This window comes from Tachysurus fulvidraco, chromosome 21, assembly GCF_022655615.1.
Source record: "Tachysurus fulvidraco isolate hzauxx_2018 chromosome 21, HZAU_PFXX_2.0, whole genome shotgun sequence".
Lineage (NCBI taxonomy): Eukaryota > Metazoa > Chordata > Actinopteri > Siluriformes > Bagridae > Tachysurus > Tachysurus fulvidraco.
The window spans coordinates 1,839,385-1,865,711 of record NC_062538.1 but is presented as its reverse complement, the minus strand read 5'-3'; the positions used below and the strand labels follow the sequence as shown (position 1 = coordinate 1,865,711).

The window sequence follows — 26,327 nt, the reverse complement described above, 5'->3', positions numbered from 1 at the left end:
TGATATCAGTCACATGATATCAGTCACGTGAGAGATACAAAAAAACGTGTGTGTGTGTGTGTGTGTGTGTTTAGACATTTTACATATTTACCTGATCTCACGTCTGGGATAAAGAAAAACATACCAAAGACGTGAAAGGTAACTGATTTCTGCAAGATATTTCATATGTTTATGACGTCACATGTTCAAAACATGAGAAAGGTGTGCGATTTTACACGTCACATAATATTCACAATATCACGTGTGGAAAACCTACAAACACGTTAAATGGCTTGCTTTTCAGACACGTTTCAAATGTGCGAAAGGCATACGCACATCACATATCCATCATACGTAATGCCATGTATGAAAATCGTGAGCTTGTGAAATTCTCTATGTTCACACTAAACATGTCACACTTCACACTAAAACATTTGAACGTGACATTTTAGGCAATAAACATATTCATTTCACGTTTGAAATAAACACGAACGTGTGAAACGTATCTGTATTTTAGACACATCATGTTGTATATATTATATATGTGATGTCACATGATGACTCGAGCTCACGTGCACTCTTTCATGACATAAACATACTTACATATTGTTTCATGTGATCACATATTATTCAACGTATGTGATTTTTCTATAAGAGAACGACTACGTTACGTATTTTACATTCCTGGCTGAAATACAGGCCAAGTCTGATGTTTATCCGCCGTGTTCAGCCGAAACAGGACAAAGGGTTATGTTATATTGTCACGTTTATTTAAATAATAGAGCCAATTAGCGAGGTCATGATAGTCACACCGTATGATTTTACATTCCAAGTGTACAATACAATAAATACCAAACCTTCCTTAGCAACCTCAAAGCAATTAAGTCATTGGATGCTTGTTGAGAAGTGTTGTGGCAACAGTATGAAATGAATTTAAAGAACTTAGATACTCCAGTCTTCCTTAATCCGATTCAGCTGACTACATTGTAATGTTGAGGTGTGTGTTTTTTTTGTAAACAGAAATATGTAGGGAATAAAACTTCCACCTCCATCCTCACTCTGGGTTCTTGCATTTTTTTTTAATCAGGTTATGTATGTAAAATGCTGTAGAGAGTTTTACACATCAACGCTATACGATTAGACATAAGATATCAGCTATCAGATAAAAATGCTTCATTGACAGAAAAAGCTACTGTGTAGAAATGACATGTCTGATCAAATCCCAGAGATATCAGACAATACACGTGCACTGTACCATGAAATGTAACATTTAATACAATATATTTTATCAGAATGTTGACGGGTTTGTGTGTATGTGTGTGTGTGTGTGTGTGTGTGTGTGTGTGTGAGAGAGAGAGAGATATTACAGTCATTAAATAAGGAATGAAACAGGAATTGTTGTTAGAAACGTTGAAACTTTTAAAAGCACTCCTGATCTCAATCTCTCTCTCACTTTGTGTGTGTTTGTGTGAGTGTGTGTGTCTGTGTGTGTCTGTGTGTTTGTATGTTTGAGTGTGTGTGCCTGTGTGTGTGCCTGTGTGTGTGTGTCTGAGTGAGTGAGTGAGTGAGTGAGTGAGTGAGTGAGTGTGTGTGTGTGTGTGTGTGTGTGTGTGTGTGTGCCTGTGTGTGTGTGTGTGTGTGTGTGTGTGTGTGTGTGTGTGTGTCTGAGTGTGTATGTGTGTGTGTGTGTGTGTGTGTGCGAGTGTGTGCGAGTGAGAGAGAGAGAGCTTCTATTTGGGGAATTACGGTCATTACCTGCGTGACGTCATCCATGTAGCCGCAGCATAGCGACCGAGCTTGTTCGGGTACAGAAGGAGAACCGCAACCGTTTCAAAGCCGGAGGGACAAGAATTATAATAAAAACACATAAAATCTCTGGAACAAATACGCGACTTTTCTGAGGAAGATTCATTTAGCAAACCTGGTGGATATTTTTCAAAGAAACACCGAGCAACCTGGAATATAATTCGCTAGTTAACTGTTTTCGGAGCTACACAGCTAACTAAGCTAACTAGGCTAACTAGGCTAAACATGGAGGGTAGAAACTGAGCCAAAAAAACCGAAGGTACTTGAGAGGTTTCTTCAGAGACACGAGCTCTAAATGTTGTATTAACATAAATATAAGATATTTTAATATTTGTCTGTTGTTTAGTCGAGTTCAGTTGTTACCTTTTAACTTGTCTGGTTAGCCTGCTAAGTTCTCACATATTCACGCGCGCGTATTATGAACGATATTTTACCCGATTTGATTCTAGTAAGAATAAAAATAATAGTGACGATAAAACCACTGATGCACGGTTGTATAAATTTCGCAACGTTTTGACTAATAAAATGCAGTGGAGAAGAAATGTTCCTGTGATGCTCCTGGTCGTCTGTGAAAGAAACTAAACTATAAGGAATAATAATCATAAGGTCATTAAACAATAAGTAATTTAATAGTAATAATAATAATAATAATAATAATAATAAGGCTCAGTGATGGAAGGTCGGGAAAATCTCGGACACGTCGCGATGCTTGCGGTTTTTTAATGGCACTTTGGGCGTTGGATGTGGAGCCCCGACACCCTGAAAACAACCCACATGGTTCTAATCGTTTTAGAAGATCTATTACATGGAGACTAGTTGGTCATGCCGAGGAAGGAGTTACCGTTGCCAGAAGGTTGGGAAGAAGCCCGAGATTTTGACGGGAAGGTCTACTACATTGACCACATCAACCAGACCACCAGCTGGATCGACCCCAGGGACAGGTATGTCATGGTATGAAGGTGTGAACCTCAGGCTTGATCGCTGTACCACACGCTTCATCATTTGACAGTTCAGTATTTTATAAGCTACTGAATCTGCTTCAGTGTGATTTCAATTCAGAACCTTCTGACTCCATATATGCCATATATGGTGAAACTACTGAACTTTAAGATTATATGCCAAGCCTTTCAGTACATGACGCTACCGAATCTTCTTCAACATTTGAAGACACCGCTGAAACGGTTTAACGATACAACTGAACCTGATTACGATGCAATAGCCAAGGGTTTAATCTGACTAAACCGCTGAACATGATCATGATTCATACATCGACGGTCCTATATGTAACAATACTCCTGAATCTCTTTCACACGGTTCAGTCAAGATTAATATATTTGACAATTAAGTTGAATCTGCTATGCTACGATTGTGTTGAATAAGGACGTGGGTCGATATTTGGGAAAAAATACCGAATTCGCTAACTATCCGCAGTTAGACAACACCAGAGAGTCCGTTATGATACGAGTTCGATTATTAAGGCGGTTTGATATTTGACGAAAGCTCAGAACGTTCTCCGATATGATACAGTTTAAATTTATAAGCCAAAGACTTTATTAGATTTGATACAATTTTGATCAAGGCAAGTAAATATTTTGAATCTGCGGCGATGTGACGGAATTTCTGTTCACGAGCAAACGAATTTGACGTTCGACTACATCGGCGATACCCTGATGATCGACGAACGATATGACACCCACCAGCGTACGATTAAATAACCTCGCGATCCTGTTAGCACATTACGTATCTCTGATTATCTCCGATTGTTGCTTCCATTTCTGTCAAACTCCTTTCAAGCAGAACAATATCTGAAAACTCAGAATTACTATTTTAATAAAATGATCCTGATATTTTGATGTATCGTGTATAATTTATCGCGATATCCGTTTTATATCATCACATCCCTCAGCCTTAGCTTACCGTACACTTTAAAAGAGAAGTTGTAGCTTAGCGGGTAAGGTGTTAGTGTTAGTTGGCTAACGATCAGAAGGTTGTGAGTTTGAATCCCAGGTTTACCAAGCTGCCACTGCTGGGCTCCTGAGGAAGGCCCTTAAACCTTAATTGCTCAGTTGCATTAAAAAATGAGACGAACATAAGTTACTCTGGATAAGGGCGTCTGCCGAACGCCATAAATCTAACCTAAACTGTGCAGTCTGAATTTCTCCAACAGTGTTTTTTTTGTTGGTGTTATTTTGTAAGTGAATTCATTCATATTTCTCTGCTACAAAGAATGTATCTTGACCTGACATTATGGCTAAACAATAACCATTCTGTGGATTTTTTTTCCGGTCCTATTTGGACTTTGCCCTAAAATCTTTGCAGGAATGTGTAAGATTATTAGAGAACGTTCAAGCTTCACTGACTCGTGCATGTTAATGTAGCTTTCCACCAACCGTGCCTCGATTCTATAATTTTATTATTTTCCCCTTCGACTTTTTCGTGTAGCGTGTGTAGCAGTCGTCGCCGCCGCCGTGCGGATTTTTTCCCTCCCGGATCGCTCCGAGTCGAGCGTTGGAACGCGATAGCGGTCCTACCACATATTTTCTCCCTTTGTGTGCAGTGCAACAGGTTTGGCCATAGCTGGGAAACCAAGACGGCGAAAAAATTTGTAAACAAGCACCTAGGACACATTCCTGAAAGTACTGCATGCAGCATTGCACACTGAGGCGTGCAAAAGGACGAAAAAAAAGAACCGGGTTTTTCCAAAAAAAACATCCCTTTCACTGCGTGCCAGAGTGCACGGCAAGGTCAGAGTTCACACAGCTTCGCAAGGCAGTAAAAAAAAAAAAAAACAACAGAAATTTGTAGATCGCAGCTTAGAATACAGGTTGAGTTTAGGACCGTCGGAATAAACAGGGGAATAAACAGAACTCAGGTTGGTTCTGAGGTCCGATTTAGGGAGCGGACAGAAAGTACGTACGCAAGAGGTGTTTGTTTATTTATTTATTTATTTGTTTGTTTGTTTGTTTATTTTCTATCTATTTATTTATTTTTTTTAAATTGAAAAATTTTACCTATAAACAGATGACTTTTTTTTAATAGATTATTATTAAATTTACACTTTAAATTTATTTATTATTAATAGCAATAATTTTTTATTGACTGTTTATTTACTATATAAACAGAGATATTATTATTATTAAAAATATTTTTTCTGTTAGTTATTGTTATTTCTATTATTTCTGTTATTATTTCTCCACATTTAACTGTTTCGGAAAAAAACAACAACATTGAAAGCTTAGTATTTTTTATAAGGACTTATTTCCAAGTTACAGATCGCAATTCGCTTCTCATTAATATTAATGCACTGCTGTTTCTATAGCAACAGCTCACGCACAGGGCCGTTTAAAGGTTAGCGTTAACCAGATTAAAAACTCGGTGTCGTTTAACAAAGTAAAGCTCGCGATTGTAGATTTGGTGACTTTTTTTTGTGAGAAGATGTTTATTTAACATTGTACACAAGTTTATCAGCACGCGAAAGTCGGGCCCGTATCACACCATCCGATCTCCTCGCTAAGCGCTCGAGAAAATCTGATCTCCGTCGTCACGGTAACAAGCGTTTTAAACAAATCCGACGAATTCTCCTTCTGCCTAAACTTTAGAAATTCCACGAAGGCAGAGCCGTTAATCGGTGGCTTAACAAAATCGAGCGACAGTTATTTATTACTGTTCTACATCAAAACCTGGGTCTATACCTGATCCTGGTCCTGTTCCTGATGTTCCTGGGCTTGTTGCTCGACCAGGATATTTAGGGATCAGTCAACATTGAGCAAGGAACGTTAGAAAGCTTTTTTTTTTTTTTTTTAGATTGCTGTCGTTACACACATTCAGTCTTCTTCATTTCTGCAAGGTTCTGGTTGAGATGTTTACATAAAACCTAATTACAAATTTATTAATTTTTCTTAAGATGAATCAGGATATTCTCAGCTCCATTACATGACATTGAGGTCCCATTTGACGGCGTTCTATCCTGCGTTTGGGGAAACCGTCCTGCGGGATCTGAAATCCGTGCGGCGGAAGTGTAAAGAAGAGCCGATGCAACACAAAATGAAGAAAATAAAAAAAAAGATTAGGGTGAATTCTGGCATCAGACGGATGGACGAGCACTCCTAGACATAACGTTGTTGTTGCTATGGCAACCGCGTATCGAACAGATGCTTCACGTGACCTAAAGCTAGCAGTAAACAGGCTTACAAATAAAAGAAATCTTTTTATTTAACCAAGAGAAACACATAACAGTTTTTTTCGTTAGGAGAGGTTGTGTAACATTTTAAGGAAGGAGTCTCCAGTGTCACTTTATGCTTTCCAGGTTTCTTTTTAGCAGATCGTGTTTTTTCCTGTATTCGTGTTCGTGTTTGTCGTCAGATATTTTCGAAACGATCGAGTAACTTTTGAATCACGTCAAATGCGTTAATTGTAGCGCTTTGAATGCCGTTTAAATACATGCTTCACGCGTCTAGTTAGGTAAAGTTGGGACACCTATTAAAAAGAATATAGTTTGGTCCGTGTGTGTGTGTGTGTGTGTGTGTGTGTGTGTGTGATTGCTGTTCAGCTAATGGTTGCTCAGCTGCAGTAACTTTCCTGTTTGTCCTGAAGCTGGTTGTAAACATGGCTCATGCTACCGATATAAATCCTCACAATAATGTCAAATGGGATTCATTAGATTCAGATCTGCTCAACAAGAACTTCCCTGAACTCCTTATGTTCCTGAAACCAGTCCAAGCCAACTTTTTAGCACTAGGCAGCACGCAGGAAATAGCCGTTAAACGACGGTAAATTTTGGTCATAAAACAGCCGACACGGTCGGCTGCAATCCTCAGAAAGACGGGTCGAGGCCTCGAGATTTACAGGACCTACCGTTCCTTAAAGTGTACGGCTGATTTACGTGAAGCGCAGAACGAAAATGGGACGAATTCCAAGCTTGTTAAGGACTTCCTTTTTTCTAAAGACACACCTGGTTTGTAATGGTTTTCATCTTCCGTTCTCAGCCTTCGTTGTGCCAGTCGGTGTCTGGCTCGGCCTGAAATATTTTCACAGGAAGAACGATAAGATTACAGAAGTCATGCATAAGGCAACACAGCACTGTACAAAGAAATGAAACAACTTCCATGAACGACAAAGCTGAATAGTTATCACACGCCTAATTTACTGACAAAGTGTTATAATTATCATTATCATTCTCATCTTCATCCTTTTTTATGGAGCCCTGTAAACGACCTCTCAGGTAAAGGACAAATATCTCTGTCCGTGATACGGCCCGGACCTTCAGTCAGAGCCGCACCGGGTCGTACCGCTGGGCCTCGAGCGCAGCACGATGCTCTATGGAGTCTCATAATGGTACGGATTTATAGAGCGGTCTGAACGAACGCTTCTGACTCATCATTCAGCTATGAGCCGTGTTTGCGCTCAGCCGCACGCTTTCAGTCCGCATTAGAGAACAGGCGCTTAATGTTTGACTTCCCAGGGGCTCGTCCAGGCTCCTCCGCAGCAGCTCGAGAGGAGATAAGAAGCAAACACGGCGCTTTAAAAAACATCCCAGGGATCGGTTTAAGTTCTGCTTCAAATTCTGAACAAATTAGAGTCTGTGTTTGTGCTACGTTTGGCACGTGCTAATTATGTAACTATTTAATGATAATTAATAACAGTGAATGCGTGTGTTTGCGGTTTGTAAGGGTGTAATACAGAGTTGAAAGGCTTTACTCTCGTCCCTCCTCCTGTATTTAAAGGTCTTAAACAAGCGACAAGGCGATATGACGAATAAGATCCAGTGCAGCGTGTCGGTGACCATCAGCTGACCTCAAGTCAGCCTCGCCGCAGACAGATCGGATTCGGGAACGAGGGGGAAAAATGGAATAACGGGATTCTTCAAGCCTTCTTTTTCTCAACACCTCAGAAGCTTTCCTTTCTGTCCGGAGTTAAATTTTGAACAGGGGTCTCTGCGTGGCGTTTCATTATTCATAAGGTGAAAAAGGAGCCAGTTCGGTTTCATGGTCCGGAGAAGTTAAGTGTGTACGGGACGTACCAACCCATGGCAAATACGGGGGGGTGGAGCAGAAGAGGTTATACAAGAAGAATTATACAAGAACAAACCTTTTTCGTTTTTATTATTTAATTATTCACAAATGCCTCAAGTATGTATTTGAGTCCCACGACTTAGAAGGTTAGCCGAGGTCATCCGTTTCACGTCTAATCCAACCTGACAGCCTTAACAGCGGGTTCAAAAAACCTTTACAGTCCTCTGCTGGACGGACAAACGGTTCGTTAATCACAAACATCCAACCTGCCGATCGAGGTTCGGAAACGTTTTGCCCAACAAGCCAAGTAAAGACGTCCAGCTCGTGTTGGGTTTTCCAGCCTGCTTTATTAGCATCGCAGACAGGAAGTAGGAATAAAGAGAGCGAGAGCACGAGCGTCCTCACCGCCGCTGCTCTGCCGTCCCCGAGCACCGAGCTTTGGAAGCCCATAGCGTGTTGCCTCAGAAACCTCCAGGCGATGGGTCAGTAGGACCTGTGGAATGCCAGGCCTCGGTTTCCGGCTATTGTGCTCAGCAAGCACCCTAGAGGTGAATAGGCAGACATTCTTCCGCTACCCTTCCCCCCCATTTCACTTTTTACTCACCATGTCATATTCACAGAGCGTCTGCTTTTACATCCAGTCCTTTCCCCGGAAGAAAACTTTTTTTAAACGCTGGCACGACGCCACCTCCTTGTCCTCATAGCGAAATCAGCCGTCATCCGTCTCTATCCCATGTACTTTACCTTTAAAAACGAGCTGCGAGCTGCCAAAGTTTTCGTTTTCCAGTTTATTTAAAAAAAAAAAAACGTAGAGGAAAAATGCACGGCTTAAAACACGACTTGCAGCATAAAGGTGCAAACAAAATATAAAATTATATGTAGATAGATAGATTTTCGGCTTAGACGGCTGATAAAAATAAAGTCGGTCTATTGATGAAATCCAAAAATAGTTTTTTTTCTTTTTAAATAATTGACACGATATCAACGTGTAGGGGAAAGTCTGTAAATAAAACTTCCTTACAGAAATAAGTTTTAATTTAGTGCGATTTGTATTTGTATCAGTTCGTTGGATTTGCATAACTTCATACCTAATTTGCATAATGCGATAAATAAATTGACAAACCCAAACAATCGGTTTGAACGATTTTTCATCACAAAACTCGAAGCTTCGACTTGTCCGTACACGTGCCCGTATTTACACACGTCCTGTCGTCGTAATGTCTACAGCGATATTATCGACCAAAACTAAGCTAGAAGGACGAAGCAGAGATTGTTGTGTGATCGTTGATGTCTCTAGAGAGTTAGAATATGGTAATTATGAATACGGTTAGCCTATGGATCGTTCCGTATATGTGAAAAGACGTAGGTATTTATTTATATGCGTACGTATGTATCGTGTTGCCTCTGGACGGAGTACGCGGCCAATACGGTCGCGGTGCTAATCTGCTAACAAAGCTAATACAACACATAGCATGAAACGTACATCTAGCAAACGGTTCTCGCGCTCGATCACATCTTCCAACTTCTCTTTATATTTAAATATTCTTTCTCTGTCTCACTCTTTCTCAGGCACACAAAGCCCCTGACCTTCGCGGATTGTATCGGAGATGAGTTGCCTTTGGGATGGGAGGAAGCGTACGACCCGCAAGTCGGCGCCTATTACGTCGACCATAACACGAGTGAGTTCTACATCGAGCCGTCTTCAGAGCTCGTAGCGCTGCGGAGCCGGTTGCGTTCTAACGTCCTCTCTGTGTCTCGTTTACAGAGAGCACTCAGCTGGAGGACCCGCGGGTGCAGTGGCAGCGGGAGCAGGAGCTCATGCTGCGCGAGTACCTCGACGTAGCCAAGGAAGCGCTGAGCGCTCAGAAGGAGATTTACCAGGTCAAAGAGGAGCGCCTTCGTCTGGCACAGCAACAGTACAAGCAGCTCAACGACGCCTGGAGGGACAAGTCTTCGTCACAGACCAGCTGTAAGACTAGAGCTTAAATTTCCCATCTTTAAGGTGATGATTTAAGAAGCCTGAGGGTCACAAGCGAATAAATACCGGAGCATCCTGCCATTAAACACACAGAAAAGCCTTAGATTCCGCTCCAATCGTCCGACACCCAAGTTCCTGCAATTTAATTGGCTATCACGATAGAAATGGTAACGTCTCAGAGCGTCCGTGTTTCATCCGAAACTACAGACCGAACCTGACCGTCTGTCTCCTTTATTCAGTCTTTTTTAGTTTGTTTGAACTTCTCTTAGCTAATCTCCCTAATTAACTTTCCCGTAATCCATCGACTCGTTACGGCGCTTAAACACGAAGCCACCGCATTCCTGGTTTCCTACGTGTCCGCGATTATTCTAATCTTATCAGTGGAATGATGTTTGCTTACATTCTTTCATGCACGTCTCGTGTTTGTTTTTCTGGCCGACGGGGCGTGTAAAGAGCATAAGACTCGTGCGTTAACGTAACGAATCATCGCTCGTCCGTCGAAGGAGTCATATAATTTTTTTTAACACGCCGTCATCGTGTGTCGTTCCAAGATGCCAGAGAGCTGTTGTAAGACAGGAGAGATAAGACAATGCCTTTGATTTATTTTTATCTCTCGTGCAGTAAATTCCAGATCTTCATCAAGCAGTAAATATGACCCTGAGATCCTCAAGGCGGAGATCGTGACCGCTAAGAGTCGGGTGAGGAAATTCTTTCATAACTAACGACGCATGAGAACCGAACAATGTTCTTTTTTTTTATTTTTTATGTGTGTATATGATTGTTTACGACGATGAATATATTTTTAAATAAGTACGTGAGATAAAATCAAGGCTGCGTTATTTATGTCCCCCACCCCCCACCCCTCTCGTTCTTTCTTACCGGTTCCATTTCACGTCACTGCTGCTCTCTTTTGTTCAGGTGAGTAAGCTGAAGAGAGATCTGGCCTGCATGAGGCAGGAGCTGCTTTATAAAGAGCAGGGCTTTGAAACACTGAAAGAGTAAGTGCAACCTGACCTTCACCTGCTTACACACCGCTACACATCTCACAGAGTTCACTGCTAGGACCTTATCCCTCAAAATATAAGATACATTCACATATACACATTTACAGCAGTCGGCAGACGCCCTTATATCCAGAGCGACTTGCGTTATCTCATTTTTGTACAACTGAGCAATTGAGGGTTAAGGGCCTTGCTCAGGGGCCCAACAGTGGCAGCTTGGTGGACCTGGGATCGAACTCGCAACCTTCCGATTAGTAGCCGAACTCCTTAACCACTAGGCTACCACACGCCCACGAGATCAACCTGCGAATCCGGAACGACTCCGGAAGCCCCGCCCCCAATCTGACCGTCTCAATGCGAAAATAAAGTAAACGTTTCTCCTTTTTTTGTATACGTTAAAGTTTTCTTGCTCTGTGCGAGTCAAATGTAAGCGAGTCAGAAATGGGAGAAATATATTGTAGCACATATAATAAATAGATCTCATCTACGATGACGTTCGGGCGATCGGGACTAAACTGCGTCCTTCTGCGTACCGGGGTCACGTCGCAGCACGACGACTCGCCGGTCTGCCACATCGCCATCCTCGCCGGATCTCGCACCGGGGGAGTCCCGTGTCACACGGAGAAATGCGACAGATGGTGCATCGGTGGCTTTGCAGGAAACCAGAAGGAATTTTTTTGTTTATTTGTTTATTTATTTATTTACAGTTCTCCAGACACTCATTAAGCATCAAACCAAATAGAGATTTTGCACAAACGTAGACTCTGGTGTTCGGTGAAAATATTTGGAATGATACATTTAAAAAAAGGCCTGGCGGTCAGTTGTACGATCTCATTCGGAAGTATACGGCAAGTTTTAAGGCGAGGTCGCAGTTCGGTTTTGATCGGACATGAAGGGACTGTGTACTCTGTCAACTCCTCAGCGCTCCAGTTTACCATCAACACATTGTGAAATTTAGAGCTTCTCCTTCAACCCTGTACCTTAACCTTCAGAAGTCAGAAATCTCTCCTTTTTGTTTTCAGCTCCTCCGCTTTTATTTCCTTTTCGGTAGCCGAGTCTTGCGGTAGTGCAGCACTTCAAAACAAAACGACGCTCTCATGTGACGGGTTTGACGCTCGTCGACTCGCATTTACTCCCTCGTTCCCATGTCGAACAATGCAGACGGACCTGTTGCTCAGGTGGCACGCATGACTCGCCGCTGACTTGCTCCGTTTGCTGTCTGCCTCTAAACCCCCCCGGAGTCCACTCCGACCTCCGCCGCAGCTTTTCATAAACATCGAGCTCCTCGTCACAACGTGAACATGTTGTAGTTAACCATTATCGTGAGTCACCGTGGTTTCATTAAGTCAACATTAAGGAGCCCTGTTCCGGAAGTCGTCTGTTTGACTTCACGCTTCCCTGCAGGTAAACACCTCGTTCTGTCCACACACACACACACACGGCGCACACACGCGTCTCTAAAAGCCCCCGACACACTCGTGACACAACTGCGACATACCGTATACATAAACAAGCATCTGTAAGAGACTCCTCTTTACCAGGCAAATATCGTTCCTTCGCTCATGTTCAAAATTCTGCCTTTCGGTACAGAATCGATCACAAGTTGGCGAGCGCTTCGTACGGATACAAGCAGCACGAGGCACAAGCCATCTTGACGGAGGTCAGGACTATTAAAGATGCCATCAGCTCCGGGGAAAGAGAAAAGCAGGAGCTCATGCAGGTACATTTTTTTTTTAACATTTACCCTTCCATCGTCAAATAACATTGAATCACATCACATAAAGAACAATGGCTTGGCTTATCGCGTGCCTCGGTGACCGTCCGGCGACGTCCTGTATACCTGAGAGAGCTCGGGCTCGTTGAGTAGCTCAGGAATGTCAGGGTGAGGTAATTTCTTTACTGTGAGGAGTTATACACAGGGTGAGGCTTTTACACTCGAGGATGCGCTCACATACTTTTGTGCAGTACCTCATGGAATAGCAGAGTGCTGATGTCACACAGCTGGTGATGTTCGAGTAGATTGATAGCACAGTTTAACATCATACGCGATATAACACGAGACTAAATACAAGAATTAGGTGCAAGACAGACTTTAAAAAAAAAAATTAAAATTTTACCCCAGAGAGATCGAGGGGATTTTCTCAGAGGAAGACGGAGAAAGATTTCGACACGGCCCCCCGAATGTCTCTCGTCATTTCAATGCTGTTATTTATGCAAAAAGTGTCATTAAAAAATGTATCCGTTCGTTTAAAAATGGACGTTCTCTCATCAGCTCTGCTAGAAGGTTCCAGACGTGTCTCCTGAAATTCGGTATATCGTGTCTTTGTGTTTGTCTTCCTCTCAGAAACTGGCTGTGCTGAAAGACGGCTTCCATTTGGATTACAGCTCTCAGACCGAGCTCTGGGCCAGTAACCCCTCACTGGCCAACTCGAACCTGTCGCTGCCTCGCCTCTATTCCGATGCCGAGTCCCAGACGGACATACCCTCCGAGGTGAGGCGGCGAAGCTAAACAGGGACAGTCACGTTCTTCGTAGGAACAATGAATGATTTAATCGCTCTTTCCTCTTCCTCCCTTTCTAAATCAGATGGGTTTGTTCTCCAACAAGCTGGCGGAGAAGGTACGACTGAGCCTGAAATACGAAGAGGCGAAAAGGAGGTACTTGTATTTGTGTAGTCGTGTCTGGTTTATAAGATTAGAGAGACGAGACTGAGGGCGGGGTTTGTGGGGAAAAAACAGTAAGACTATAAAAATCCTTTGGTGGAGTTGGGGGTCAGAATCAGGACATACCTTAACGACCCATCCTGACTCTATACGTCCGAATGTTTGTGCACCCCTGACCTTCAAACCCATATAAGGTTCTTCCACATAGGTTGAAGCTTATGGTTGTATCAAATGTCTATCTAAAGTTTTCCTCCTTTCATCACGCACGTCCGTATGTCTTCGATTTTTAGGATCGCTAACATTAAAGTCCAGATAGCCAAGTTGGACAGCGAGTCATGGCCCGGTTTGCTGGATCCCGAGCGAGACAGGCTCATACTCATCAACGAGAAAGAAGAGCTGCTGAAGGAGCTGCAATACGTCAAACCATGCAAGCGTGCTCCCAGCGACGCCGAGAAGATCGAAACGGAAAAAAAGCGTCTGGAGCAGGACCTGCAGGCGGCACGCGACAGCCAGAGCAAAGCTCTCACAGAAAGGTGAGGGACGCAAATAATACAGAGACGGTAAAATATATCGAGGGTAACGGAATAAAATCAATACCGCGGTGGTCGGTATTAAGTAGGACGCCTCAGAGAAGTCGGGCAAGGGTTACGTTACAGCCGGGTTATAGAGCATTAGCTCTCTCGGGCAGGAGAACGGAGCAGCTGTTATGGAAGACCTAAAGTCTTTTGGGATGCTGCGATGCCTTCTGGGGAAGTAGGGCAACAAACAAGGTCAACTAGCGCAATAACACATCTGCACCGGGAGAAAGATCGTGGTACCTTTTTATGTCAAACGATCCGCTCCTTTAATAACGCGAGTGCGCTGAATCAATCTCGCTTTCCTGCGAGAGTTCAGACACCTGCGTCTTCAGGTCAGGTTTCCGTCCTGAGAATGCCAATTAGCCCTCTTTGTTCTTTCCCTTCTCGCACTCTCCTTGCTTCTTGCCTTCTATCGTATCTTTCTGTCGCTTTCTCGTCTTTTCCTCGCTCCACCTCCTCCTCCTCCTCCTCTTCGATTATTTGAACAGGCCGCTTGTTCCGTACACTAGATCCCGTATCCTCGCCGAGCTCTCGGCGTCTGCGCTCTTCCTGTAACCCGAGCCGTACGAGGGATGTAGGTTGAACACAATGGCCGCCTTTTTTCTAGGCCTTCTGCTCCGTGACATTCCACTGTAACTTCAGCCAAACACGAAGGAAGGACAGAATACAAACACACCGGTGGAATGAATGGCTTCTGGTGTATTATCGTGGACAAAAAAAATAAAACAAACACACAAATTATATCTGTGACTAATCGCAGTGCAAACGTTGTTTTCTTATTCGTCGTGCCGCAGGTTGACGTTACATTGTAAGAGGAACAAATTGGTGAAGGAGCTGGAGGACGTCGTGAGGCAGGCTTCCTCTCTGCACACCCAGCTGAAGAGGTTTATATCTTTCCATTATTTACAAAAATACTAAGAATGTTCGGACATTTTAACTCTTATTATGAAGATATACGTGTTCTAAACGTCTTGTAAATATTAGCAGCATGTTGTTTTTTTCTCACGTAAGCTGGGAAACATCGATTTGTTGCTATGCTTCTTTCTCAGATAATCACTAGTTTATTTTCCTCACATCACCATCAGAGTATGAAGCCTGGAGATACCCTGGTGCATGTGGCTAATGAGCATGCTGTGCTTTAATGAGCTTGTTTTCGCACACAAAGTGTTTGAAGTTATGGAAAGCTGAAGGAAGGAAACGAGGAGTCCAAAATAGAACTAACCCTATTCGGCTTTGCTCTGATTTCTGTTATAGTCTGTCAGCTAGCACGCTGTCCTGCTCGTCGGGCAGCAGCCGAGGATCTCTGACGTCCAGCCGCGGCTCGTTGGCCGCCTCCAGCCTCGGCTCGCTGTCGTCTCTCAGCTTCACCGATGCTTACTTGGAGCACCAGAACGAGCTGAGCGACCCGGATTTACAGGTCAAATTGGACTCTCTGCTCCATGAGGGCACCTCCTCTACATACAGGCCCTCCAGCTCTATTCCCACCATCCACGAGAACGAGGTGACGGCCGGGCCGGCTGTGAGCGGCTCGGGTCAGGGCGCAGGGCTACGCACTCACGCGCTACGTCTATCCGAAACACCTCGCTCTATGAGCTCGCTGTCTCCACGCTCATCGCTCTCGTCTCTCTCTCCGCCCTGCTCGCCTCTCGTCCCTGATGCCTCGTCGCTGGCCGGAGAGGCTTTTTCGGGTTCGGCTTCCCAGCTCGACCTGGAGCTGCAGTCCCGGCTCAGCGAGCTCAGCCTGCAGGGAGACGCTAAGCAGGATGCCAATAAAGGTACGTTAACGCATCATAAGCGAGTTCTGTGAACTACATCCGTGTCTAAACTCAGATGAACTGATCATAACGATGAGAGACTTCTGTTCTATACTACTTAACATTCTCCATGACGGACAGAAGCGGGCGGGGCTTCCTGATGGTGTTGGATAATATTAGAGATTTTGTGCAAATCGTTCTCGATCCCTCCAGCAGGTCGATTGAGTTACGGATCGTCGGGACTTAATCCGCAGCGCAGTAACTCAACACCGAGCCGGTAAGGCGTCAGGCACAGCACCGATAGTGTCACATTTTATCCCCGTGTGTGTGTGTGTGTGTGTGTGTGCATGTAGATCTCGATTCCCAAACAAGGGTCTTGGGGTCCGGCTCGAAGAAAGTGGGCGTGACGTCAGCCGTGTCAGATGAATCGGTTGCGGGAGACAGCGGCGTGTACGAGGCTTCGGAGAAAAGGTTTGTCATCAAAATACAAATAATAAAGACTGACGTTACCAAGGATTTGTATGGATTTTTACTCTAAAGAAAAAAAAACCTGTGCTTGGTATTCATGAGTCTACTTCCTGTTGACTGACCCGGTTTCTTTTTCCTCATGAATAATTTTTATGGATTTTTTTTTTAAATGGAAAGTAGTTCTCTAAAATAACTCCTTATTAATATTCATTCCGTCAGAACGGCTGGACGAACCGCTCGCTCCGGTTCCCGAGACAGCCGTTTATATTTCTTTAGACATTCGAATGTTTCTATTTAAGATCGATTAAAACGATCTTCGCCGTGTCGACGTGAATCCGACACACGTTCTGTCTCGATCTATTAAACTGGCTTTCTGGTTAAGTATCATACAGACTGACTGAACAGTGAGTTTGTGGGATTTAAAGTGAATGTCCCCACAGGCCTGGAGTCCCCGCCGAGCAGCTGTTGGGTGATGAAGACGGGGGATTAGTCAGCTGCGCTCAGATCAGACTGGGACTGAAGTACGAGGCTAAAGAGAATCGCTTTGCCATCTTCGTCATGCAGCTGACCAACTGCAGCACGCTGTCTGTTCCTGCCAGCCACAACATGTACGATTCCTTTCTTTTAAACTTCCTGCAAATAATCAAACTGAAATGATGTTACACGCTTTTATTTTCGACGTCTTGTGTCCGTCTGAGTGGTGGTATTCTAGAGCTGAGCTAGCTATCTTTAAACAGCGATTGACTCGCCTCGTTACCAAGTGACTCACTCTAAATCTACATAACGTCTGGATGAAGCATTTCTCTTATTATGGTGGAATTTCCTTTAATAAGCTCTTAAATTTACCTGCGAATTGTGTCACATAACAAAAAGTAAGCCTTGTGCTAAATATTTCCTAAATTATTACCTAAAGTAATCCCTCACGTAACGACCATGACGTCATGTGTCATAGGGTTTCGGCTGCGTTTGATGTATACCTCCACGTTCATCTTTTGTTAACGACAAGCCAGCTTGTCAACTTAGATGACTAATGTATATTTATCTCTTTCTTGTAAAACGAGTAAGTCTCCATGTTGATTCATCTAAACGAATCATGTCCATGTTAAATTCATCTAAACGAATCATGTCCATGTCGATTCATCTAAACGAATCATGTCCATGTTGATTCATCGAAACGAATCATGTCCATGTTGATTCATCAAAACGAATCATGTCCATGTTGATTCATCGAAACGAATCACGTCCATGTCGATTCATCGAAACGAATCACGTCCATGTCGATTCATCGAAACGAATCACGTCCATGTCGATTCATCGAAACGAATCACGTCCATGTCGATTCATCGAAACGAATCACGTCCATGTCGATTTATCGAAACGAATCACGTCCATGTCGATTCATCGAAACGAATCACGTCCATGTCGATTCATCGAAACGAATCACGTCCATGTCGATTCATCGAAACGAATCACGTCCATGTCGATTCATCGAAACGAATCACGTCCATGTCGATTCATCGAAACGAATCACGTCCATGTCGATTCATCGAAACGAATCACGTCCATGTCGATTCATCGAAACGAATCACGTCCATGTCGATTCATCGAAACGAATCACGTCCGTGTCGATTCATCGAAACGAATCACGTCCATGTCGATTCATCGAAACGAATCACGTCGATGTTAGATTCATCGAAACGAATCACGTCCATGTTAGATTCATCGAAACGAATCACGTCCATGTTAGATTCATCGAAACGAATCATGTCCATGTTAGATTCATCGAAACGAATCATGTCCATGTCGATTCATCGAAACGAATCACGTCCATGTCGATTCATCGAAACGAATCACGTCCATGTCGATTCATCGAAACGAATCACGTCCATGTCGATTCATCGAAACGAATCACGTCCGTGTCGATTCATCGAAACGAATCACGTCCATGTCGATTCATCGAAACGAATCACGTCGATGTTAGATTCATCGAAACGAATCACGTCCATGTTAGATTCATCGAAACGAATCACGTCCATGTTAGATTCATCGAAACGAATCATGTCCATGTTAGATTCATCGAAACGAATCACGTCCATGTTAGATTCATCTAAACGAATCATGTCCGTATTGACTCCTCTAAATTCATCTAAACATGTCTGTATACAGTATAAGTCATTCACAGTTAAAGAAGTGACGTTTTGTTTACCGTTGATTGTGTGAGCGGCCGCTTCGATTCAGCGGGACTCGCAGAAAGCGTTGCGTATCTTACACGAATACTACCTCGTTCTTGTTCGCAGGTACGTTCGGCTGGTAGTGCTGCCCTGTCCAGAGGCTACTCGCTGCCTGTTCCGCACACGCAGCTCACAGGCTCACGACACGCTGGAGCTCAACGAGGTGTTTGTCGTTCAGCTTTCGCCCACCGCCTTCAGACAGAAAACCCTCCGCATCGACGTCTGCTCCACTACCAAGTCCAGAGCAGAGGAGTGTCTGGTGAGTGTCCTGAAAACCACAGTTTCACTCAATGCCTTGAAATGTGGTGATGTGTGGTTCGGATGATTAAAAAAAAATCTATCTATGTTCTGATAGAAATGTGCCACTCTTGTACTATTCTAGCAGAGAACATTTGCTAATTAAATAAAGGAAACCCAGTTGTACTTGATAGTGAGTGAGTGTTTTTTTTTTTATTAAAGGCTGGAGCTCAAATCAGTTTGGCTGACATGGAGTGTACGGAGGAGTGGTGTACAAAGTGGTACAACCTCCTCAACTACATGCTCATTGCGGACATGAACAGCAAGAACAAAGAGCTCAAGGTTCCCACACTGTCTGACGAGGTAACACACACACACACACACACACATGCATACACACACACGTTTTTGACTCCATTTCAAACCACTATCTGTCTCTAATACCCTAAAGTGTAATTATTTTTTGTCTGTCACATTTTTTAGGCAAGAGATCCATCCACAGAACTCCAAGCAACTAACATGAAGATGGTAGAGACCGACTGGTGAGCATGATGGTTATCGTGAGGAAAATGCTGAGAATTTTTTTCGGACGGCACGAATGCCGCGTTCGGCTTTATCCTGAAGCTCGGACTCGGAATTACTGTAGTTCATCGTGAGGTTTTGAAATGTACGTGACTTTTATTGTGGATCGTGTCTTCACAGGCAAATGGAGGCTCTGGAGAGCGACGTGTTCGTGGACGGAGCGGGCAGCGATGTGGAAGGGGAGGAGTTTAACTCTGAAGGCTGTCAGTGGGAAGCAGAGGAGGAGGATGAGGAGAAGCAAGTGACGTCATCCAAGCTTCCTACAGCAGCAGCAGCAGCTATCCCCGAAAAGGTCTTTTTTCCTGATTCGCCATAACGTCTTGCAGATCTGACTAATTCCCGCGTAAAGTCTGAAGACGTCCTTTCACGTCCTTTGTGTTTGCTACAGGTGAATAAAGAGACGAGTATGGAGGGCCACCTTCATTCCACCTCCGTGGTTCGACCCAAAGAGCGCCGGCTCGAGCTGAACCAACAGAACCCTTTTGTCAGGGGAAACACTATAATTCGCTCCAAGACGTTTTCTCCTGGTCCACAGAGCCAGTATATCTGCAGGGTAAATGTGCACACACACATACACACACACACACACATGATTTCTACTTCCTGTACTTTTGCGCTCACTCTGACTTCTTTCTCCATGTCATTAGATCAACCGCAGTGACAGCGACAGCTCCACTTTGTCCAAGAAGTCTCCTTTCGTCCGAAACGCCTCAGAGAGGCGCAGCGTCCGTATCAAAAAGGTAAATCTCGCTCATCTCGCGCTCGCATTCTAACACGTTCCTCCGATAATTAAACCCCATTTGTTGCACGTTACCTCCGGCAGAATTCCGACCGCTACACTCGGCGTCTCGAGAAAAATCAGAGAAGGTCAGTTAAATATCTAACGGTGAGGTTGCCAAACTAACCCGAGGTCATCATTAACGAAGCGTAGGCTCTCCGAGAGGACGTGCCGGTTATCACCCCCTGCACAGCTTTCCCAAGAATTCCGTTCAAGTCCATGTAGATCGGAAAGGATCCGGGAGACGGAAACTCGATGCCCGTTTACCCGTCCTCGGTCATACGAAAAAGCGTTAGGGGTGAAAGGCGGTGAGATTTATTTACAGTGAACTCGTCTCATGCTGCTCGGTGTCTCGTGCACTGTCTTGTCGCCGCAAAGACATCCGAAGATCTCTGACGTATCGTTTGCTTCCACGAGCTCAAGCCACGCATTATTCAGGCGTATTATTTTAATACCATTATTTTTGAGTCCGGTTCCTCTCGAGGTTTCTTCCTCACATCATCTCTGAGTTTTTTCCAGGATGGATCATAATAGTTAGATGTTAGAGATTAACAGTAACTTCAATTTTATTCTGTCTCTAATCTTCCGTAAAGCCGCTCCGAGACAACGTCCATCGTTAAAGGTGCCATCAAAAATCCCTTTAGATCCTTCCTGGAGAACGTGTTATTACAGCCGAATGTACTTTATTCAGCACGCGTTAAATGAGGATTCGTTTCGATGTTATAATAACGAGTCGGCTCGTCGATCTGTTCACAGGGGCGCGAACATTTTTTCAAAGCTTTCCGGAGCGATTTTCCTTTACTTCCATTTTAAAACGCTTCAGGTTTTCTTCTCTTTCTACTTATTATTTGTTGGCGTCCTGTGTAGCAGGGTGTCCCGACCTGATGCGTCATGCCGTGAGATGAGATAAGTAGAGAATATACGCAAGAACCCTTTTATCATAGAGCGAGATTAACTCTGAACACTTGAACACGGGTGAGCTTTCAGACGATCGGTCAGACGGGAAGAGAGACGAGACCAAACGCATATTGCAGGATCATTTTATTGCACAAGGAGCACATCGGGACTCGAACACCGCTGCATGGAAATGTAAACCCCACCTCTGTCTTTCTCTTTCTCTTTCCTTCTCCAGCCTCCAATGCAGATGCGGGGTTCAGACGGCATGATGCGGACTCCTCTGGACCTGGAACTGGAGCTGCAGGCGTCTCGGACACGCCACAGCCGCCTGAACGAGGACCTGCGAGTGCTGCGGCAGCTGAAGGAGCAGATGGAGAGTGCGAGGCAGCAAGGCCAGCGTAGCCTTCCCGCCTGGGTGCAAGAGGACGAACGCTTCCGACTGCTGCTCAAGCAGGCCGAGAAACAGGTCTCTCACAGCTCCATGTCTTCAGCACGGCGTCCTAAACCAGTCACATGCTCTACCAACGAGGGCATGTTCAGAAACGATTAAACGGCACATTATATAACGTCGACGATCTTCGCTCATATTACTTTCTATTTAAAGATCACTCCAGTTTTCCCCACTGACTATCTGAAGTTACGCTTAGTAATAAAACAGGATCGTGTAGTCAGCGTCCTGACGGGATTAATAATAACGCAAAGCAATTCCTAGCAACGAATTTTAATAAAGCCACTATTAAAAGCAGCACTTATTGCAGCACCGGGTTCATTTAGCTCTGTGTAACGACGCCTAAAGGATTTGAGACGAGGACACAAAACAGAACACTCAACATTATAGAAGAACAACAATTAAAACTTTTTATAAATGTTTTTTTTATTAAAAAACCTGTTCAGGGTTGCCAGGTATTAGCTAGATTCCACCATGATAAGAATGAAAGTGTGAAATGTGTACATGGAAATGTAAACCCCAGTACGGCAGTGCGGTTGTGGCGTGAACGTAAAACGAAGACCAGCTCGCTTAGCATCATGCACGATTTAGTTCGGAAACACAAACAAAAAAAAAGCAAACGAATAAATTACACACCGCTTTCCATCCAGCGAAAGTCTAAACTCGTGCCACCGTGTTTACCGTAGACTCAGGAGGAGCAGCTGCAGGAACAGAGAGTGGAGAAGATGATGCGAGCGGCAGCTAAGGAGGTGCACAAGATCCGAGGGCAGAGTCGCAAAGAAGGTCCCGAAGTCCAGTCCTTCAGGTGAGGTTTGGTCTAGCTAATGTATTCTGTTTGAACGGCATGTAAACGTAATCGCTGCTCCTGATCATTCGGTGTTGCGGTTCTCCAGTCAGCCAATCGTGTTGCAGCAGCAAGCAGCAGTGCTGCGATGCATTCACAGGATCAAACATTCTTAGTGATGCCTAGAAGTGAAGCCTTTATTATCACCACATATACATTACAGCACAGTGGAATTCTTTTCTTCACATACACCAACTGAGGAGGTTGGGGTCAGAGTGCAGGGGCTGGAGCAGGGAGGGTTGAGGGCCTTGCTTAAGGGCCCAGCAGTGGCAGTTTGGCTGTGCTGGGTCTTGAACCCCGATCCTCCGATCAACAACCCAGAGCCTTAACCAGTTGAGCCCCTTCCACTGTTTACGAAATGTCTTTGGATTTTCCCACACGACATGCTGCAACGGTGCGTAACACAATAAACAGCATCCTGTAGGGGGTCTGAGGAGAGTGTTCAGAGCGGCTCTCAACAAATAACTGCTCTTTATAACTGTGAGGAGCAGAAACGTACGCCGAAGATGGCTGAAGGACAAGAGCAGAACACGTACATCATGGTCCAGGGACAGGGGCATTGTTCATCTTCACATGATTGGCTGATTGGGAAATGCACGAATGATCTCAGTCCACATCACTCACTCTCTCCCTCTCTCTCTCTCTCTCTCTCTCTCTCTCTCTCTCTGTATCTCACTCTCTCTGTATCTCTCTCACTCTCTCTCTGTATCTCTCTCTCTCTGTATCTCTCTCTCTCTCTCTGTATCTCTCACACTCTCACTCTGTATCTCTCACACTCTCCCACTCTCTCTCTCTCTTTATCTCTCTCTCTCTCTCTCTCTCTCTCTCTCTCTCTCTCTCTCTGTATCTCTCACACTCTCACTCTGTATCTCTCCCACTCTCCCATTCTCTCTCTCTTTATCTCTCTCTTTATCTCTCTCTCTCTCTCTCTCTCTCTCTCTCTCTCTCTCTCTCTCTCTCACACTCTCTCTCTCTCTCTCTCTCTCTCTCTCTCTCTCTCTCTCTCTCTCTCACACTCTCTCACTCTCTTTCTCACACTCTCTCTCTCTCTCTCTCTCTTACACTCTCTCTCTCTGTATGTCTCTCTCTCTCTCTCTCTCTCTCTCTCTCTGTATCTCTCTCTCACACCCTCTCTCTCTCTCTCTCTCTCTCTCTCTCTCTCTCTCTGCAGAGAAAAGATGGCTTTTTTCACGCGAGTAAAGATAAACGTTCCTGACCTACCAGCCGACGACGTATAGACAACAAGCCTGAGTCTTAACAGCTTTTTCACTGAAGAAGAACCTGACCTCTGGTGGAATTATGAAGAACGGAGAAAGATTATTGCAGAAAATTACATGTATTTTCAGTAGGAAAATGTCCATTTAAAAAAACAAAAAAAAAGAAAGAAAGAAAACACTGGGTTTTAGCTCTCAGTTGAAAATCTGTAGATTGTCTCCTTTTTTTTTTTTTTTTAATTGTACCAACAACCACATTTTTTCTCTCTCTAGCAATATTTTTTTCTCTTACTACTAATAATTGTATATTGTTATCTTACTAGTTTTTTTTTATTTTTTTTATTTTGATAGTCGATCATTCCAAAACATTGTCGTGTTGTTTTTAAATAACACGAGTAGACGGGGAAAAAAGGAGAAGAGTCGGTTTTCTGTGATTCTGTTATCTGAATGCAGATCCTTACGGTACTTTTTATGATCGATAGCACAAGGGTTTGGAAATCGCTGTTTGTCGGTTTGGGTACGTTAACTAAACGCGAGCAAAGACGTAAACGCGTACGTCGGCGGCGTCTCGCTACGAGCGGGGACGCGTTCAATCGTGCGCTTTCGACAAATTAGGACCGGCGCATTCTTTTTTTTTTTTTTTTAATAAAACTTTAACACTATTTACAAAAGGAAAGATTAGCTAAATCTAGCATCAAACATACACACTAACGGTAGCCAACATCGGTTTTAATGTTTAGCTATAGCTGAGCGCTAAATAGCTCTAACTCATGATCGTCACTACTTGCTGGTTCTGAGCGTTTTGTTATTTTTTTTTTTGTTTTTAAGAAGAAACCGTATTTTGTTCACAAGGCACATCACACGGCGCAGCGTCCATCATGCCAGCAATTATATTTAAACTGCACTTAGTCGTCCCACAGCCTCTCAGGTAGAATTTGGCTAGTTAATGCACTTTAATAGCTCATAATCAGAGAGTGAGGAAAGCAATCACGGCACGTCGTAGCCATCGAGCACAAACTCATAAAAGAAGAAGGAAGCCTGATGTATGCTCTCTATGACCTTGAAATGAATCGTGGGAGTTTGTCCTTAACCACGATTTGCTGTAACGGAAAACACTTTTTTGTTTGTTTGATTTTTTGGACTCCCAGGATTTTTAACCACATTTTTTTTTTAATTTTGTTTTGAAGGCCAGATTGCTTCTAAGACACTCTTTTCACAGTGCACCCTTAAATTCTTAACGTTTGAAGTTTTCCGACACCTGACACTAACTCTTGAAGACCAAGATGCCGGTTTCCTTCGATCACCTGCGGTATCGCAAGCCGTCGTACTCGTACTCGTCCGGTCCTCCCCTTTCCTGAAGTCCCGGTAAAATGGATCGCAGCATTACAAGAGTTTATGTGCTGCGTTCGACTTTTCTTGTGAAAATCAAAAATGTGAAATTAGAAATTGGAAAATTCGGTGTTGTTTTTAACGCGAGTTACAAAGAACAAATTTAGAAACATGAACCCTGTCTCTATGCTCTCGGTTTGAATTTAGAGGTGCGTTTGGTGTTTCCTCGTCCACGGGTCTGAGATTCGGTCGAAGGCAGCGTCTGAAAATTTAGGACGAAATCACTGTAGAATGAAAGCGTCGTCATTGTAACCACTAAAGCACGTCGAACGCACACCTCTGCTCCGTCTGATACGCCTTAAACGACGGGGCCAGGACAAAACGAATCGGCCGAACCGGAGAAACTGTAAAAGCGCAGTTTAAATTTAGCCTTGAACAACGTGCCTTGAGCCCAACGATCTCTCTGCGTTCTTCCATTGCTTTGCACTTCAAGCTCAACAACAAAGCAAGCCCCGATCGTCTCGTCAGCACCTTTCTGTTCCTAATAACCGCACATTCCGCACGTCACGCACACGAGAACAAATCGATTTATCTATAAAAGCTTTATCTATAACCAAATCTCTCACCTTTTGCGTCGTCGTCTCCGTTAACTCACCACGCTACTTTCCGCATCCTGTTCTATCGAAATCTTTCCCACGATTAGATCGAGTTCTAGCGCATCGAGGCCCGGCAGCTCGGGATCGCCGCGGTACAAAAAAATGCCGGGATAAAAAGATAGAGGCTGTTTATTTTCTTTGTTTAAGTTGAAGACTGGAATCTGAATGTATTAAAAGCAAACCTTTTCCTTTAAACACCCTGCACTGTATGTAGCCGAATGTGAATTGTTACATGGGAACACTAAGATAGTCCTATTATCTATTCTACTGAACTGGAACTTGGTTCTGGAAGAACGCCACGCTACGCAGGACGTAATCAAGACACGGGATGAGATTCACCACGCGCTTATGGAACATTCTGATTGCTGTAATCATCCAAATCATGTAGGAAAGAAAAGAAATCACAGTCAGCCACTGATGCTGGAAGTCACGAACGATTTGTTATGGACGTATAATAGGATTCCTGTGTGTCGTTGCATTTGATGTCTTTCGATTTTTGTTTTAAAATCCAGCAACGATGGAAAAAGAACCGGGTCTTTCCACTAAAGGCGAAGCGATTTAGAGAAACAGCATGTATTTATTGCACTTTTGTGATTTGGGTGTGCTTTTTTTTTTCTTTTCTTTCTTTTTTTTTTTTTTTTGGTCTTTTGTTTTTCCTTTCTTTGTGAGACTCATGAAAGCTGTGAATTTTTTTCCATCGACACTGTACTGTCAACAATAAATTGTAAATATGTCACCAGCACAAGAACATGTTTTGTAGTTTCACAACAAATATATATATAAAAAAGGTTCTTTGCCCTAAATCCCATAGATCTGTCTCGCTTTTTTTGTACTGTGTCCAAAAGTATGTGCACCCTGTCAGTACACTGTAGCT

At 43.8% G+C, this 26,327-nt stretch overlaps 1 protein-coding gene across 1 annotated transcript; it reads left to right on the top strand.

Annotated features, from left to right (window-relative positions):
• The first annotated feature begins 1,728 nt into the window (after nucleotides 1-1,728).
• On the top strand, nucleotides 1,729-26,261 carry wwc1 (WW and C2 domain containing 1). The gene is made up of 22 exons (XM_027177197.2): nucleotides 1,729-2,726; nucleotides 9,366-9,475; nucleotides 9,562-9,765; nucleotides 10,396-10,472; nucleotides 10,693-10,772; nucleotides 12,366-12,495; nucleotides 13,120-13,266; nucleotides 13,361-13,431; nucleotides 13,728-13,970; nucleotides 14,810-14,899; nucleotides 15,270-15,790; nucleotides 16,123-16,240; nucleotides 16,678-16,845; nucleotides 18,535-18,727; nucleotides 18,928-19,068; nucleotides 19,189-19,247; nucleotides 19,408-19,579; nucleotides 19,676-19,840; nucleotides 19,935-20,027; nucleotides 21,198-21,428; nucleotides 22,097-22,215; nucleotides 23,426-26,261. Exons 1-22 carry the CDS (start codon nucleotides 2,608-2,610, stop codon nucleotides 23,490-23,492), a joined length of 3,318 nt encoding a protein of 1,105 aa, XP_027032998.1. The 5' UTR covers nucleotides 1,729-2,607; the 3' UTR covers nucleotides 23,493-26,261.
• The last annotated feature ends 66 nt before the right edge of the window (nucleotides 26,262-26,327 follow it).

Coding starts and splice junctions, on each gene's coding strand:
- wwc1 (XM_027177197.2), top strand. CDS start 2,608: ATGCCGAGGAAGGAGTTACCGTTGCCAGAAGGTTGGGAAGAAGCCCGA. Junction 10,473..10,692: donor TCGTGACCGCTAAGAGTCGG/GTGAGGAAATTC, acceptor TCTTTTGTTCAG/GTGAGTAAGCTGAAGAGAGA. Junction 16,241..16,677: donor TACGAGGCTTCGGAGAAAAG/GTTTGTCATCAA, acceptor ATGTCCCCACAG/GCCTGGAGTCCCCGCCGAGC.